At 44.8% G+C, this 18200-nt stretch overlaps 1 protein-coding gene across 1 annotated transcript in view; it reads right to left on the bottom strand.

The window, feature by feature from the left end:
• Nucleotides 1–18200, bottom strand: part of ALG8 (ALG8 alpha-1,3-glucosyltransferase) — a 54671-nt gene that overhangs the window by 22156 nt on the left and 14315 nt on the right. The window contains exons 4-9 of the mRNA XM_089691507.1: nt 18038–18147; nt 14674–14741; nt 10820–10946; nt 7098–7201; nt 3989–4109; nt 1373–1512 (exon numbers count right to left, since the gene is read on the bottom strand). Coding sequence (XP_089547633.1) covers nt 1373–1512; nt 3989–4109; nt 7098–7201; nt 10820–10946; nt 14674–14741; nt 18038–18147 — 670 coding nt within the window. The remainder of the gene's footprint in view (nt 1–1372; nt 1513–3988; nt 4110–7097; nt 7202–10819; nt 10947–14673; nt 14742–18037; nt 18148–18200) is intronic.

Here is an 18200-nt window from a genome sequence, read left to right as displayed (position 1 = left end):
ACTGATACCAGGGATGGGGCACTATTCCTCCCACTGATACCAGGGATGGGGCACTATTCCTCCCACTGATACCAGGGATGGGGCACTATTCCTCCCACTGATACCAGGGATGGGGCACTATTCCTCCCACTGATACCAGGGATGGGGCACTATTCCTCCCACTGATACCAGGGATGGGGCACTATTCCTCCCACTGATACCAGGGATGGGGCACTATTCCTCCCACTGATACCAGGGATGGGGCACTATTCCTCCCACTGATACCAGGGATGGGGCACTATTCCTCCCACTGATACCAGGGATGGGGCACTATTCCTCCCACTGATACAAGGGATGGGGCACTATTCCTCCCACTGATACCAGGGATGGGGCACTATTCCTCCCACTGATACCAGGGATGGGGCACTATTCCTCCCACTGATACCAGGGATGGGGCACTATTCCTTTCACTGATACCAGGGATGGGGCACTATTCCTCCCACTGATACCAGGGATGGGGCACTATTCCTCCCACTGATACCAGGGATGGGGCACTATTCCTTTCACTTCTATCAACAATTATTTGTCCCAACAATACCAATGACGGGGAACCATTCCGCCTATGAATAACCACAAGCACTTATGTTTTTTTTTCCCTCGCACCAACTGCCAAAGCCTGAAGCTTTGTTTACTCCCTTTGACGCCGGAGCATCTTCATTTCCCTCGGGCCACATTCCAGCCCTTTGTTTAGAAAGTTTGGGGACCCCTGATCTATACTCCGTTTACTACCATTTTACCATCTTACCCAGCACTTTTGACTGCTGGCAGATTTATAAAAAGACGTATGACTGGGTTGTGACTTAGCAGCTCTGCCATTTTTCCCCATTATTCATTGGTTGTCATCATTTAAAACAAAATCTTTCATCAACCCGTTCAATTCAAACACAGCAGATGGCAAAATAAAAAGTGACCTCCTGTGAAAACCATATGTCAAAATGATCAGTGGATCCTGATCCACAGGCAATGAATTATATGTAACTCTTGACTCCTCCTGTAAAATCTGCCCCCCCACCTTCATCCCTGCCTGATGCTCATCCTAGTGATGGGTACGGTTGCTGAATAATAGGGAAGCCGGCGGTACTTATTTGTACAAGTCAACATTTACAGAAAACGGTATGGATACCTTCATCGCCATATATATATATATGTACCCCAAACTTGTAAAATCGGAACTCCTAATCTTGATCCTGATTCTCGGTCAGTGTCTCTGGAGCACTAAAGCCCCGGGCTCAGTTATCCTGAATTATACTGTGTATATAGCCCCTAGTATGATGGCTGAGCTGGTGGAACGAGGACAACAGAGCAGCTCAGTGGCCATCTTTCTATTCCTTACCAGGATGGATAGCAGGGTACAGATCAAAGTGGCCAGTGGCGTGACAGATGGAAGGATGCTGTGCTCAAACTCCTGAACCAACCCGCCCGTCATGGATCCTGTCCGGATGGCAGCTGGGTCCAGCAGATGCATCTTGACACCTGGATTACAAACATTTTTTTGAAGGGTCAGAACTTCCATAATCAATATGCCAGTGTTAGACATTGAGATGACGTTTGTAACTCCAAACACTAAAATCTTGTATGATGTAATGTCATTTCAAAAGTAATTTTCAATATTTTAAAAGCTTCAGCTTTCAATAAAACAATCCTTGGTGATCCTGCCTTAAAAGTTCTTGTGTAGGCAGTTTGTTATAGGGTGACAACGCTCTGTCCCCACCTCCTAATTATGCTCCTAAGTTGTCATCCTTTCAGACTTCCAATGAAGGCCATAGCCGTTTCAATACACTATGCAGGCATGGTCCATTGTTGTCACTGTTGGCAAACTCGCCCTTAGAAATGCCAAGCAGGCATTTTTTTATTTATTTCAGGTACTTATATAGCGCCGTCAATTTACGCAGCGCTTTACATATATATTGTACATTCACATCAGTCCCTAACCCTCAAGGGGTGTACAATCTAAGGTCCCTAACTCACATACTAGGGCCAATTTAGACAGGAGCCAATTCACCTACCAGCGTGTCTTTGGAGTGTGGGAGGAAACCGGAGTACCCGAAGGAAACCCACGCAGGCACAGGGAGAACATGCAAACTCCACGCAGGAGGTGCCGTGGCTGGGATTCGAACCAACGACCCTAGTGCTGCCAGGCGGAAGTGCTAACCATTTAGCCATTGTGCTGCTCAGGCATCACTAGAAAGATCCCCCAAACACACTTGTGCCAGTGTGCGGTAACCATTATGTTGGCTACAAGAGCGTAGATCTCATTGGTGACCTGAATACTGAGGAGTGAGGTATGTGTGCGAGAGTGCAGATCTCATTGGTGACATGGATACTGAGGAGTGAGGTATGTGTGCGAGAGTGCAGATCTCATTGGTGACATGGATACTGAGGAGTGAGGTATGTGTGCGAGAGTGCAGATCTCACTGGTGACCTGGATACTGGGGAGTGAGGTATGTGTGTGAGAGTGCAGATCTCACTGGTGACCTGGATACTGGGGAGTGAGGTATGTGTACTGGGGTTCAGATCTCATTGGTGACCTGGATACTGGGGAGTGAGGTATGTGTGCGAGAGTGCAGATCTCACTGGTGACATGGATACTGAATGAGTTACGTGTACTGGGGTGCAGATCTCATTGGTGACATGGATACTGGGGAGTGAAATCTCACTATTGGCATGGATATTTGGAAGTGAACTGTGTGTACTGGAGTGAATATCTTAGTGGTGGTGGTGGTGGGGGGGGGCATGAATACTGGGGAGAGAGCAGTGTGTAGTGGAGTGAATATCTCACTGGTGACAAGGATACTGGTTAGTGAGCTGCGTGTACTGGGGTTCAGATCTCACCGGAGACATGAATACTGGGGGGAGAGCTGCATGTACTGGGGTTCAGATCTCACCGGAGACATGAATACTGGGGGGAGAGCTGCATGTACTGGGGTTCAGATCTCACCGGAAACATGAATACTGGGGGGAGAACTGCATGTACTGGGGTTCAGATCTCACCGGAGACAAATACGGAGGGGAGAGCTGGGTGTACTGGGGTTCAGATCTCACCAGAGACATGAATACTGGGGGGAGAGCTGCGTGTACTGGGGTTCAGATCTCACCGGAGACATGAATACTGGGGGGACAGCTGTGTGTACTGGGGTTCAGATCTCACCAGAGACATGAATACTGGGGGGAGAGCTGCGTGTACTGGGGTTCAGATCTCACCGGAGACATGAATACTGGGGGGACAGCTGCGTGTACTGGGGTTCAGATCTCACCAGAGACATGAATACTGGGGGGAGAGCTGCGTGTACTGGGGTTCAGATCTCACCAGAGACATGAATACTGGGGGGACAGCTGCGTGTACTGGGGTTCAGATCTCACCGGAGACATGAATACTGGGGGGAGAGCTGTGTGTACTGGGGTTCAGATCTCACCTGAGACATGAATACTGGGGGGAGAGCTGTGCGTGTACTGGGGTTCAGATCTCACCTGAGACATGAATACTGGGGGGACGGCTGCGTGTACTGGGGTTCACATCTCACTGGAGACATGAATAGTGGGGGGGAGAGCTGCGTGTACTGGGGTTCAGATCTCACCGGAGACATGAATACTGGGGGGAGAGCTGTGTGTACTGGGGTTCAGATCTCACCGGAGACATGAATACTGGGGGGACAGCTGTGTGTACTGGGGTTCAGATCTCACCGGAGACATGAATACTGGGGGGACAGCTGTGTGTACTGGGGTTCAGATCCCAACAGGATTTTGGCAGAGATATTGGTGGTCATGTAATGTAGACCACATCCTTTTTTTTTTTTTTTTTTGGAGGGGGCAGGATTCAGTTCCATATTCTGTGATGTGACTTCCTGCATATCCCGCTGCTTAGTGATGTCACTACAGAGGAGTATACACTGATCATTGTGTAAGCTGTGTGGGTTTAGTGTTGACAATTTAGAAACGTTGAAATCCTTACCGATGATAGAAAGCACTTTATCTGCTGCATTGTACAATGCCCAGAAATTTGGAGCCCAGTAGGCATGGCAGAGACCTCTCTTGAAGGGAAAAAGGCGAGAAAGGACTTGAGGAAGTTGACCCTTAAAAAAAATGTGTACAGGACCATTACTTTCATCACGAATAAACATCATCATCTTATCGCCTAAAAAACAGATCTTGTCAGCATCTCAGAATAAAAACATTCCATTAGGTTTTGTACCGTCACTATCAGATGAGTGCTTGTTATAGGTTGCTCACTGACCTACTGTCTTCCTCCGCCAACATGTACACCTCCTTAAAATGAAGGTCCTTACACGTGAATGATTTACCTTTTAATGGATTCCGTTTAGCAAGTCATGTGATTCATACCCCCACACCCCCCACTGCACAGTTCAGCAGGTGACACCACTATTTCCTGGTTTGGATTTGCAGCTTCCTGTGTCACCTGAACACCTCTAGCCTGCTCACTGAACAGTGAAGGAGAATGAACACCTCTATCCATAAAGCTGCTAGAACAGCCAGGCCAATCACCTGAATCCAATAGAAAATCGATGGAAAAAACTAAAGATCAGAGTCCATAGAAGAGGCCCGAGGAACCTTCAAGATTTGAAGCCTGTATGTGTGGAAGAATGGGCCAAAATCACACCTGAGCAATGCATGCGACTAGTTTCTTGAAGCGGTCATTACCAACAAATGATTTTGTATGAAATATTAAATAAATTTTAGTTAGCGTGTTCAATACTTTTTCCCCGTGTCATTCCATTTTATTACACATTATTTCTGAACTCCCGTTATATTGTAAAGCGCTGAGCAAACGGTTGGCTCTATATAAATCCTGTATAATAATAATAACTTATTTGTTTTGGCTTCTTTGTATGCATGGATTGCTACTCATGAGGTGAAAATTTCATGTCAACAGCAGCTTTAAATTTACTGATAAAAAATGGTGACGTGTTTAATGATTATTTTACATGCTGTATTTAAAGCAACACTAAAGTACGTATTTTTTTTCATAAAACAGATACAACCTACATTTATTTGCTCTTTTTTCTATTCTGAAACCGTTTTTTTGTACATGCCCCAGTCTATACTGAAACAGTCTCCATTCTATAGCTTTCGCCTATGCCACAGGGACCTACAGTGGGGCAAAATAGTATTTAGTCAGCCACCAATTGTGCAAGTTCTCCCACTTAAAAAGATGAGAGAGGCCTGTAATTGGCATCATAGGTAGACCTCAACTATGAGAGACAAAATGAGAAAAAAAATCCAGACAATCACATTGGCTGATTTGGAAAGAATTTATTTGCAAATTATGGTGGAAAATAAGTATTTGGCCACCTACAAACAAGCAAGATTTCTGGCTCTCACAGACCTGTACCTTCTTCAAGAGGCTCCTCTGTCCTGCACTCATTACTTGTATCAATGGCACCTATTTGAACTTGTTATCAGTATAAAAGACACCTGTCCACAACCTCAAACAGTCACACTCCAAACTCCACTATGGTGAAGACCAAAGAGCTGTTGAAGGAAACCAGAAACAAAATTGTAGACCTGCACCAGGCTGGGAAGACTGAATCTGCAATAGGCAAGCAGCTTGGTGTGAACAAATCAACTGTGGGAGCAATAATTAGAAAATGGAAGACATACAAGACCACTGATAATCTCCCTCGATGTGGGGCTCCACGCAAGATCTCACCCCGTGGGGTCAAAATGATCACAAGAACGGTGAGCAAAAATGCCAGGACCACACGAGGGGACCTAGTGAATGACCTGCAGAGAGCTGGGACTAACGTAACAAGGGCTACCATCAGTAACACACTATGCCGCCAGGGACTCAGATCCTGCAGTGCCAGACGTGTCCCCCTGCTTAAGCCAGTACATGTCCGGGCCCGTCTGAAGCTTGCTAGAGAGCATTTGGATGATCCAGAAGAGGATTGGGAGAATGTCTGATGGTCAGATGAAACCAAAATAGAACTGTTTGGTAGAAACACAACTCGTCGTGTTTGGAGGAGAGAGAATGCTGAGTTGCATCCAAAGAACACCATACCTACTGTGAAGCATGGGGGTGGCCACATCATGCGTTGGGGCTGTTTCTCCACAAAGGGACCAGGACGACTGATTCATGTACAGGACAGAATGGATGGGGCCATGTATCGTGAGATTTTGAGTGCAAACCTCCTTCCATCAGCAAGGGCATTGAAGATGAAACGTGGCTGGGTCTTCCAACATGACAATGATCCCAAACATACCACCTGGGCAACAAAGGAGTGGCTTCGTAAGAAGCATTTCAAGGTCCTGGAGTGGCCTAGCCAGTCTCCAGATCTCAACCCCATAGAAAACCTTTGGTGGGAGTTGAAAGTCCGTGTTGCCGAGCAACAGCCCCAAAACATCACTGCTCTAGAGGAGATCTGCATGGAGGATGGGCCAACATACCAGCAACAGTGTGTGCCAACCTTGTGAAGACTTACAGGAAACGTTTGACCTCTGTCATTGCCAACAAAGGATATATAACAAAGTATTGAGATGAACTTTTCATATTGACCAAATACTTATTTTCCACCATAATTTGCAAATAAATTCTTTCCAAATCAGCCAATGTGATTGTCTGGATTTTTTTTTCATTTTGTCTCTCATAGTTGAGGTCTACCTATGATGCCAATTACAGGCCTCTCTCATGTTTTTAAGTGGGAGAACTTGCACAATTGGTGGCTAACTAAATACTTTTTTGCCCCACTGTATAAAGGTCCTGTAGGAGTCCCCTCTTCCTTCACATTAAAAAGTGTATATAAAGACATAACTTTGTCTTTTTAATTTTGGGTTGAGTAAGGAATGTGTAGAATCTGTTCCGATTCTTTAAAACAAGCTCTCACTGACCTCTGTAGCTTGAGGCACTCTAGGGAAATTCATCCTCAAAGCTGAGAGGACTTCAGTGCTTCTATTGTGACATTTGAGGATGAATTACTCCACAGAGCCTGCAGCTACAGAGGTCAGTGTGGGCTTGTTTCAAAGCTCATTTACTTCTCTAAACACTGGGATGTGCATAGCCTGGCTACAGTTTTACATGTAAGGAGGGTCATAAAAATTCATACCATGTACACAAAAGGTCCAAATGAAACTGTGAAGACGAAGAGCACAATAACAGCCAAAGAGAAGAGTCGCAGAATGCTGAAACTTCTCCATTTTAAAGATCCATCTACAGAACAAAAACACATAAGTGTCAGAAAAGACAACAGAAACCAATTTTCAAGCAGTTAAATCTGCCAATAAAATCCTTAATTTTTCCACGTATAGACCACATTCTTTCAGTTTCCCTCCTAGCTAAGTAGTTTTGTCCTAAAGTTGGAAGATTTATGTTTTTTTTAGCACAATAATATATTTTTTTTTTTTTATCAGGTACATCTTATCAGTCACATCAGCCACCCACATTTGGGGTAATAGGGGAAAGCGCCTTCCACCACCTTACCCTTTAACCCCAAACATTAAATCTACTGATCTGATGAACTCCGGAAGGGCAAAATATTGACAAAATCCAAGACTCGTGTGTATTCTTCCTTGAAGCTTGGTGTGCTGTATTTCTTCAAGATCTTTGCAGTGTAAGACCTTTTCTCTGTGCAGAAGCTTCCTATAATAAAGACCGGTCACTGCTGCTCTCTCTCTGGGTGACTGGTCTGGTCTCCGCCCCCCTCCTTTACTTTTCTGCAGGTAGGCTGTAGTAGGCATACTGGGCCCCTTCCACAGCTCTAATCTCTGCACAGGCTTTGTACAGAATAGGGTGATGCTACTGCTAAAGTAGTATCCTTGCCAGCTTCGGGTGACCACAAAGTAAAGTGTTTATCCTTTGTGGGCACTGAGTCATATACTCCAACTGCACAGTCGCGTCCCGCCGACTCCAGCTGCACAGTCGCGTCCCGCCGACTCCAACTGCAACACCGCGTCCCGCCGACTCCAACTGCAACACCGCGTCCCGCCGACTCCAACTGCAACACCGCGTCCCGCCGACTCCAACTGCAACACCGCGTCCCGCCGACTACAATTGCAACACCGCGTCCCGCCGACTACAATTGCAACACCGCGTCCCATTGACTACAATTGCAAAACCGCGTACCACCGACTACAATTGCAACACCGCGTCCCATTGACTACAATTGCAACACCGCATCCCATTGACTACAATTGCAAAATCGTCCCCTACTGATTTCAAAGCAAAAACGTTATTATATATAAAGAAAATATATATTTTAAAAAAAAAAAGTCCATTTTGGTTTTGGTTTACGGCCAAGTGCGTCCTGAATTTTTGGTTTCGGTCCAGAATTTTCGTGTCGGTGCTCCACTAGATAAAATATCAAGCAGGTCCTCAGCATCTACTAAATTTACCCCAAATTTTCTTCGCCATTACTCTGTTCACCTGTCAGGAGCATGGAAAGGAATGCCTGGGTACATTTCTAATATCTCTCATTGAAGTTTACCCAAGAGTTAGGACTCCCACCTCCCATGTGACAATGCTGGGCCAATCACCTTGCACCAGTGCTGGTCACATAGTCCTCTATATCCATAAGTACAAGGAAATTTTTTTTTCTGTATAAAATGGTGGAGGAGTGAAGGGATGTGCTGCTGAGGAGGGGGTGCATTTAAGTAGCCCAGTTGCTTTGTCATGCATGGGCAAAGAACAGATTTCCTTTAAAATTTTCTTTGTCCATTAAAGCGGAGCTCCACCTGAGAAAAAAAAAAATAAAAGTCAGCAGCTACAAAAACTGTAGCTGCTGACTTTTAAAATACAGCCACTTACCTGTCCCTCGGTCCCGCGGTGTCTACACCAGCCATCTTCTTTCCCTGGCATCTTCAGTGTGGCACCCGGCTGTGACAGCTTGCGGCTTCACAGCCGGGTGCCCGCTGCGCATGCGCTTTGTGAATGGTCCTGTAGTCTTCTGGGACCTGTCACATGTCCCAGAAGACTATGGGGAGGACAACTTCCGCTTCCGATCGCCTAGGCCAGGGGTCTGCAACCTTTAAGACATAAAGAGCCACTTGGACCCGTTTCCGAGAGGGAAAAAAAGACTGGGAGCCGCAAAACCATTGCAACATTTAAAACAAATCCGACACTGCATATATTGCAAAAAGCGCTCTGGTCATGAAGGGGGTTTAAGAGCCCAGTAAGCAAAGGGTTAATCAGGGCCACAGTGTATCGTCATAATCACAATCATAGCCTTAGGTCAGTGGTGGGCAACCTTTTTTTTCAACTGAGCCAAATCTCGCCAAAACCACGATTGAAATTTATTTTGAGAGCCACATTTTTAAAACTGAAAATACATCCCCCATATAGTAATTCATCCCCCATATAGTAATTCATCCCCCATATAGTAATTCATCTCCCATAGTAATTCATCCCCCATATAGTAATTCATCCCCCCTATAGTAATTCATCCCCCATATTAATTCATCCCCCATATTAAGTCCCCCCTGTGTCAATTCACTTACCTTTGCTCCGCGCGTTCCTCTCGCCGTGTTCCCGCGCCGTTCCGGTGTAGCATGAAAATCTATCTCCTATGAGGATCTGTCCCCCTCGACGTATCTGCGCATGTGCCAGTTTCAGGCATTAGCAGCCGATCGGCGATCTCCGGCACATGCGCAAATACGTAGAGGGGGACAGATCCTCATAGGAAACAGATTTTCATGCTACACCGGTCTTCAGGGCGGACTGTGAGAGGAGCCTAGCGGGAGCCTAGCTCCGTGGGCCGGATTAAAAGGTCCGCCGGGCCGTAGTTTGCCCATTGCTGCCCTATTGCCTGTCACCTGGTGGGCAGTGTGCTCCGGAGCCGCAGCCAAGGTGAAAAAGAGCCGCATGCGGCTCTGGAGCCGCGGGTTGCAGACACCCGGCCTAGGCCAGGGGTAGGCAACCTGAGAGCCGCAGGACTACAATTTCCATCTTGCCTCTGCAAGTCATAGCTGTATCTGTCAGTTTTGTAATCTTTGCAATGCCTCATGGGAAATGTAGTTCCACAACAGCTAGAGAGCCACAGGTTGCCTACCCCTGGCCTAGGCGATCGCAGCGGAAGTGGGAGCGGGTACTTGCCAAATTTGGGTTCCCGCTCCCCAAATGTGCCACTCCTTAATGGGGAGCGGGGGACAAAGGCTTAAATCGGAACTTACCCTTTTGGGTGGAGCTCCGCTTTAAAGGTTAAAGGATCGCCCCCTAGCCCCCTTACTGGCATCACATATTCACTTTTCTTCCCTGCATCAATAAGTTCAGCCACTGCAAAAAAAAAAAAAAGCCCTATGCAAGCTTCATAGCAAAAATGTCAGAGCTTACACAGGGCTATGGTTATGGCCTACCTCCTTGCCCCCATGTGACAGGGCTTGGCCACTCACAAGGCATCACTTCATGTTGGAGGGGAACGAGCCAACCCACACCCAGAAAAGCCAGGTATGACACTTTGCTTCCAGAGGCCAAGTTTGAGCTGCTTGGGAAGAGGGGAATTAAGTGACCCTTTAGCAGCTCACGGGTATCAAACTGGCTGCCCTCCAAACTACAAGTCCCATGATGCACTGCAAGACTGCCCGTTACACAGCATGACTCCCAAAGGCAGAGGCATGATGGGACTTGTAGTTTCACAACAGCTTGAGGGCCGCCAGTTTGACACCCTCCACCTTGCATTGGCAGAAGAATATGGGATGCCTCCCTAATAGTGTAAAGCCAACCTGCAGTTAGAAGTATTTCCACAACAGAAAAAGCGATGCAAAAAAACAAAAAAAACCCCAAAAAAACAAGTGCAACACGTCTTTTTCATAAAAGGGTTGAAATTCAGACACTGACCTGCGTTATTGGCAGTGAAGCAGTACGATCTTAACAGATAGATGCCATAGGCTGGGGCGATGTACAGATAAATGTGCTTGAAGTTCAGCAACACAGCAAAGAGGAAGGCGCTCTCCAGATGTCTCTTCTGTGGGGAGATTTAAGGGTTGAGTTCCTGTAAAAATGATCACCCCACTGGCTCCAATTATGTACAAAAATGCTTCATTCACATGTGCGACTAGAGGGCAGTAAAACCAGGCAGCAGGGCCACGGCTTTACTGCCCCCCAACCATCCGCCTGAACCTGAGCATGCAAGGACTGTATACGTGACATGGCCGCAATGCTGGGCTTCGCACTAAACTAAAAATTAGTGTATTTTGGTTTTGTGTTGCCCTAGGTAAGACTAAAATCGGGCACCCCCCATCTAAATTTGTCCCTCCCCTTGCTGTTTAAGATCCACCTCTTCAGGACAGGACCATGATAGAGGGCAGTGTGACATGGTGGGGGGCAGCATGACGGGGGGGCCACAGGACAGGAGGAGGGCAGCATGACGGGGGGATATCAGAACAGGAGTAGGTTATTGGGACAGGTAGGGGGGTAGCAGAACAAGAAGAAGGCAGCGTGACAGGGGGAGGGCAGCATGATGGGGGGCGGCGTGATGGGTGGGGAGGTAGAGGGACAGGTGGTGGGGTAGCCTGATGGGGTGCATGGGACAGGATGGGGGGCAGCGGGACAGGAGGAGCGCAGGGGGACAGGAGGAGGAGCGCAGGGGGACAGGAGGAGGAGCGCAGGGGGACAGGAGGAAGAGCGCAGGGGGACAGGAGGAAGAGCGCAGAGGGACAGGTGAGGGGGCAGCATGACTGGGGGCATGGGACAGGATCGGGCAGTGGGACAGGAGGACTGCAGAGGGCCAGGTAGGGGGCAGCATGACTGGGGGCATGGGACAGGAGGACTGCAGAGGGACAGGTGGGGAGCAGCGTGACGGGGGGCATGGGACAGGATCGGGGCAGTGGGACAGGATTGGGGCAGTGGGACAAGAGGAGCGCACAAAGGGACAGGATCGGGGCAGTGGGACAGGAGGAGCACAGAGGGACAGGAGGAGCGCAAAGGGACAATGTGGGGGAAAGGAGGGAGGAACAGGTGGGGGGCAGGGTGACAGGTGGAGGGGCAATGGTACGGGGGAGGAAAGTGGGACAGGTGGGGGGCAGTGTGTTGGCGAGACAGTGAGACAGGAGTGGGGAAGCAGCAGTCCTCCAAGCTCTTACCTGTCCAGCAGCGGCTCCTCCAGATGATGTCAGGATCACTCCAGGAGGGGTGCCTGTGTTCCATCTCCCCTAGGATCTCCAGCGGTGGCTGAAAAGAGTGGGGGGCTCCTCCACCCTGACCTCTTCCTCCTCCGCTGGCACTTCCTGTCCATCCTGCACATCCCGGCGCCCACTGACAGAGGGCCCCAGCCCTCACGTGCTCCGGGGATCCGCCCACCACTCCGCTCTCCGCTGCAACCAGTCCCTTGACCCGGGTGACCCTCGTGTGTCGGCTTGGCTGTACCCTCACCCATGACAGCCCTTGTTTGCCTCATGGCAGATACGCCGCTTGACATGGCAAATCCCAGAACAGCTGCCCCCGGAGGAAGATTTCCCCTTTCATTCTGTTTTGGTGGTACCTGCAAAGTTTTTGATTTCCCTTCACTTTCTGTCTCAGTAACTGGGACAAATAGAGAAGGTGAATCTCCCCAGGCAACCAAAAACCAGACAGAGGGTCCAACGCTTTGATAGTTTGTCCAAAACTAATAAAAAAAAAAAAAAGTTTTGGCTTGAAATCTACCGTACATTAATAAAGCTTCCTGCGGCATGTGCACCCCTGGCTTGTTTTTGAGGGCCTGTTCACATCTTAAATTGCTTTAGTAGCGCTGGAGCCACTACATGTGTTATTGTGCTTTTTATCCTCATTGTTCATTGCGGGGCACTGCAGTGCCCTCTGGTAGACATGTGCAGTCGGTTTATTTCCGAATCAAAATTCTGATGAAATTTTCGATATTTGGATGTATGAGAAAGATTTTAAACTAATCCAAAATGTCGAAATGAAAATTCATCCAAAATTCGAGCTGAAGTCAAAAATGAAATTGAATTCAAAATATAAAACATATTGCTGACTGTTGCTAATTTCCTTCAAAGAGTATGTATTAGTGTTAGAATATAGCCGTCTTCAGAAATTTGAAAAAGAATATAACAAAAAAGAACAGAAAAAAAAAAAGGTAGAAAATAAAAGATTAGAATAAAATAGAATAGAAAAAGTATTAGAATAGAAAAAAGTAGAATAAAACAGAAAAGAATAGAATAGAAAATAAAAGGTTAGGATAAAATAGAATAGAAAATAAAGTAGTAGAACAGAAAATAATAGAGTAAAACAGAAAAGAATAGAATAAAAAATAAAAATAGAATTTAGCCGTCTTCTAAAATTCAAATTTCAAAAAGAATAGAATAAAATAGAAAAGAAAAGAATACAATGGAATTAGAATAGAAAAGAATAGCGTAAACAGAAAAGAACATAAAATAACAAAATAGGAAAGAATAGAACAGAAAATAAAATAGAATTTAGCCATCTTTTCCGAAATTCAAATTTCAAAAAGAATAGAATGGAGTAATATAGAAAAGAAAAGAATACAATGGAATTGGAATATAAAAGAATAGAGTAAACAGAAAAGAATAGAACATAAAATAAAATAGAAAATAATAAAATAGAAAATAAAAGTAGAATTTAGCCGTCTTCCGAAATTCAAATTTCAAAAAGAATAGAATGGAATAAAATAGAAAAGAAAAGATTATTCTTTTCTATTCAAATTCCATTGTAATCTTTTCTTTTCTATTTTATTCCATTCTATTCTTTTTGAAATTTGAATTTCAGAAGACTGCTAAATTATATTTTATTTGCTATTCTTTTCTATTTTGTTATTTTATTTTCTATTCTTTTCTGTTTATTCTTTTCTATTCAAATTCCATTGTAAACAGAAAAGAATAGAACATAAAATAACAAAATAGAAAAGAATAGAAAATAAAATATAATTTAGCAGTCTTCTGAAATTCAAATTTCAAGAAGAATAGAACGGAATAAAACAATAGAACAGAAAATAGAATAGAATAAAATAGAACAAAAAATAAAGGAATATAATAAAAAAAAGAAGAACCAAAGGAAATAGAAAAGAACAGAAAGTAAAAGAATAGAATTGAAAAGGATAGAGTAAAACAGAACAGAAAATAAAGGAATAGAAGAAGAAAAAAAAAAAAAAAAAAAAGGAGTAGAAAAGAAAAATAGAATAATTAGAAAAGACCAGAATATAATAGAATAGAAAGAATATAGCCGTCTTCCAAAATCTGAATTTGGAATAGAAAAGAACCAGCTATTCTTCACAATGAACTTGGATCGATTTGATATTTTCGATTTCAATTCGATTTCAACTCCAGCACTTCAAATCCCTTGGAAAAACTTGAATCTAGTCAAAAACTAACAAACAAAATGAACTTTGGCCATGAATGCAACTAAACGTAATTAGTAACTTAACGAATCAGTCTGAAACTAAACAAAATGTTTCCGTTCTGCACATGTCCACCCTCTGTAGATGCATTGGGCCCCCAACGCCCCACAGCGTGCTGTAATGATGGTGTAAATGGGCCCTAAAAGCTCAGACTCCAGGACGGTCAGGTCCAGTGATATCAGCACCAGGATGACAGTACCTTTGAAAGCCACTCAGCAATGGAAGCCGCCCCCTCCCTTATTTCTACCCCCACAGGTTCACTTTACGAGATTTGCAGCTGCTGGCTGGAGCATGAAGAGCCACACTCTACTTGTCAGCGTACACACACCTCAATGCCATTTACCTGAAATAAACGTGCGACAGACAGAAGCATGATACCCGAGAGGAAACCATTGTACTGGAAGTGGATGTCTAACATGAAATTCAGGAAAGTGAACTGAATTACTGGGAAAACAAGTCATCTGCTTAGATTTTGCATTCCTGGATTCCTCATCTCCCCCAGCAACATGCTAATGAAATAAAACCTGTTTTCATTACATACCTTGTCATCACTGGGTCTCTGTGCTTCTCTATGCAATGCAAGTTCCAAGGAGCAGGGCCCTCCTAACCCTCTTGTATTGAACTGCATCGTCTCCCTTTATATTGTAAAGCGCTGAGCAAACTGAAAGCAATGAATGTCTTTTGGATTGAGTGGTGGTACTGCTAATTTTATCTATCTCTATATATATCTATCTATCTCTATATATCTATATCTATATCTACACACATATACATACAGTTGCAAGAAAAAGTATGTGAACCCCTTGGGATTACGTGGAGTTTTGCATGAATTGGGCATAAAATGTGCTCTGAATGTCATCTAGGTCACAACAATAGAAGAACACAGTCTGCTGAACATAATACTACACAAACATTAGATGTTGCCATGGTTTAATTGCACATAACATGTAAACATTCACAGTGCAGGGAGGAAAAAGTCTGTGAGGCCCTAGCTTAATGACTTCTGCCAGAGCTAATTGGAGCCAGGAGTGAGCCAACCTTGACTCCAATCAGTGTGATGATATTGGATGTGTTGCTGACAGCTGTCCTGCCCTTAAAAAACACACACCTGTTTTGGGTTTACTGGTTTCAAAAAGCACTGTCTGATGTGAACCATGCCTCGCAGAAAAGAGCTCTCAGAAGACCTACGATCAAGAATTGTTGACTTGCATGAAGCTGGAAAGGGTTACAAAAGTATCTCCAAAAGCCTTGATGTTCATGTGTCCATGGTAAGACAGACTGTCTACAAATGGAGAAAGTTTAGCACTGTTGCTACTCTCCCTAGGCGTGGTCGTCCTGTAAAAATGACTGCAAGAGCACAGCGCAGAATGCTGCATGAGGTAAAGAAGAATCCCAGAGTGTCAGCTAAAGACCTACAGAAATCTCTGGCACATGCTAACATTTTTGTTGACACATCTACAATAAGGAAAACATTAAACAAGAATGGAGTACATGGGAGGACACCACGGAGGAAGCCATTGCTGTCCAAAAAGAAGATTGCAGCACGTTTGAAGTTTGCAAAAGAGCACCTGGATGTTCCACAGCACTACTGGCAAAATATACTGTGGACAGAGGAAACCAAGATTGAGTTGTTTGGGAAGAACACACAACACTATGTGTGGAGAAAAAAAGGCACAGCACACCAACATCAAAACCTCATCCCCACTGTGAAACATGGCGGAGGGAGCATAATGGTTTGGGGCCGCTTTGCTGCCTCAGGGCCTGGACGGATTGTTGTCATTGATGGGAAAATGAATTCCAGAGTTTATCAAGACATTTTGCAGGAAAACGTACGACCATCTGTCCGCCAACTGAAGCTCTGCAGAGGATGGGTGATGCAACAAGACAATGACCCAAAGCATACAAGTAATTCAACAAAACAATGGCTGCAACAGCACAGAATACGCCTTCTGGAGTGGCCCAGCCAGAGTCCTGACCTCAACCCGATTGAAATGCTGTGGCATGACCTTAAGAGAGCGATTCACACCAGACATCCCAAGAATATTGCTACACTGAAACAGTTTCGTGAAGAGGAGTGGTCCAAAATGACTCCAGATCGTTGTGCAGGTCTGATCTGCAACTACAGGAAACGTTTGGTTGAGGTTATTGCTGCCAAAGGAGGGTCAACCAGTTATTAAGTCCAAAGGTTCACATACTTTTTCCTCCCTGCACTGTGAATGTTTACATGTTATGTGCAATTAAACCATGGCAACATCTGTTTGTGTAGTATTATGTTCAGCAGACTGTGTTCTATTGTGACTTAGATGACGTTCAGAGCACATTTTATGCCCAATTCATGCAAAACTCCACGTAATCCCAAGGGGTTCACATACTTTTTGTTTCAACTGTATATACATACACATATATATATATATACTATATAATTCCTGTATAATAATAACTATGCAGGCAGACCATGGCTGGTGGAAAAGGCCGGCAGGGTGTAGTACATAGCTTCCTGTGACCATCACAGCACCCTGCCTCAGTACTCCTCCATACAGCCCACAGCCCGGATGCAAGCAGTGGGAGGAGTTATGCAAATTTAAAAATGCTTCAATGGGTGGATGTCAGTGTGGAGGAGTATGCGTTCCTAGGTATGGGTAATGCTCAAGTAAGCTGCGTAGCCTGAAAGAACTGAATTGGATATACTATAATAATGAAATCTTACAATTGTAATAAGGGATGCACTGATACCCGTTTTTTTTTTTTTTTTTTTTATGGGGGAGTACAACTGCCGATACTTTCGGTCACGTACTCACCGATATCGATTACCGATACTTTGCAGTGCGATTTGTGTACATACAAAAATGTATGGACGCAAATTACACCACAAAGAATACCATGCGATTTGAACAGGAATGCGGTTCCGGTCCAAATCGCATGCGGTTTACCCACTGCTCCTGTGTGAACCCAGGTTTGTCATAGCTGGAAGTTACACAGGAGTGGCGCAGGGAGGTTTCCCACAGCAGGGAGTGGGAGAGTAGAAAGAAAAAAAAAAAAGAAAAACGAAAGAAGAAAAAAAAAAAAAAGAAAAAACGAAAGAAGAAAAAAAAAAGAAAAAACGAAAGAAAAAAGAAAAAACGAAAGAAAAAAGAAAAAACGAAAGAAAAAAGAAAAACGAAAGAAAAAAAGAAAAGAAAAAAAGAAAAGAAAAAAAGAAAAAGAAAGAAAAAAGAAAGAGTAAAAAAAGAAAAGAAAAGAAAAAAAAAGAAAGAAAAAAAAGAAAGAAGAAAAAAAAAAAAAAAAAGAAAGAAAAAAACACAAATGCACCAAATAAACAGAACGGTTATTTGGAAAGATCCTGGGTGTATCTTTTTCCATTCTGTAATGTAATAGTTATTGTTAATTTGGAACCACTGATCAATATTAGGATAGGAGTTGACTGTCCAGGACACAGCAATAACAAAGGATCCGGAGGATGGAGATACAGCATGCAGCAGCGCATCCAACCTCCCCAGATGAGTCAAGTGATGTGAAGTCTGGCGGAAAGGAGGGGAGGTCGGGGACACGGGCTGCCTCTTCTAAAGCGGGGAACTGCTAATCACATCCCTTAATACAAAGGACAGGGCCTCTTTATGAAATAAGCCCAGTTGGTTGCAGCAATCCGTCACACACGGTGACAAAAGATCCACGGCGAAAACAATACCAGTGTTAAATGAAAAGGATACGGTCCACAATGAGCAATCCAAAATTCCACAGCAACAGGACGGAGAGGATAAAAGTCGGTCGCTCCAGGACATCTCTGCGATCCGTCTTCCCGTCTATGCTCCGACAGCACCTGGATCCACACAACAAAGTGATACGGCCGAACAGGCACCCTCATTGTACAAA

Source organism: Staurois parvus, unplaced genomic scaffold (assembly GCF_062004578.1).
Source record: "Staurois parvus isolate SC_StPar_1 unplaced genomic scaffold, SC_StPar_1.0 ptg000563l, whole genome shotgun sequence".
In the NCBI taxonomy this organism is placed as follows: domain Eukaryota; kingdom Metazoa; phylum Chordata; class Amphibia; order Anura; family Ranidae; genus Staurois; species Staurois parvus.
The sequence above is the reverse complement of the archived record's forward strand: the minus strand, read 5'-3'. Positions and strand labels throughout refer to the sequence as shown.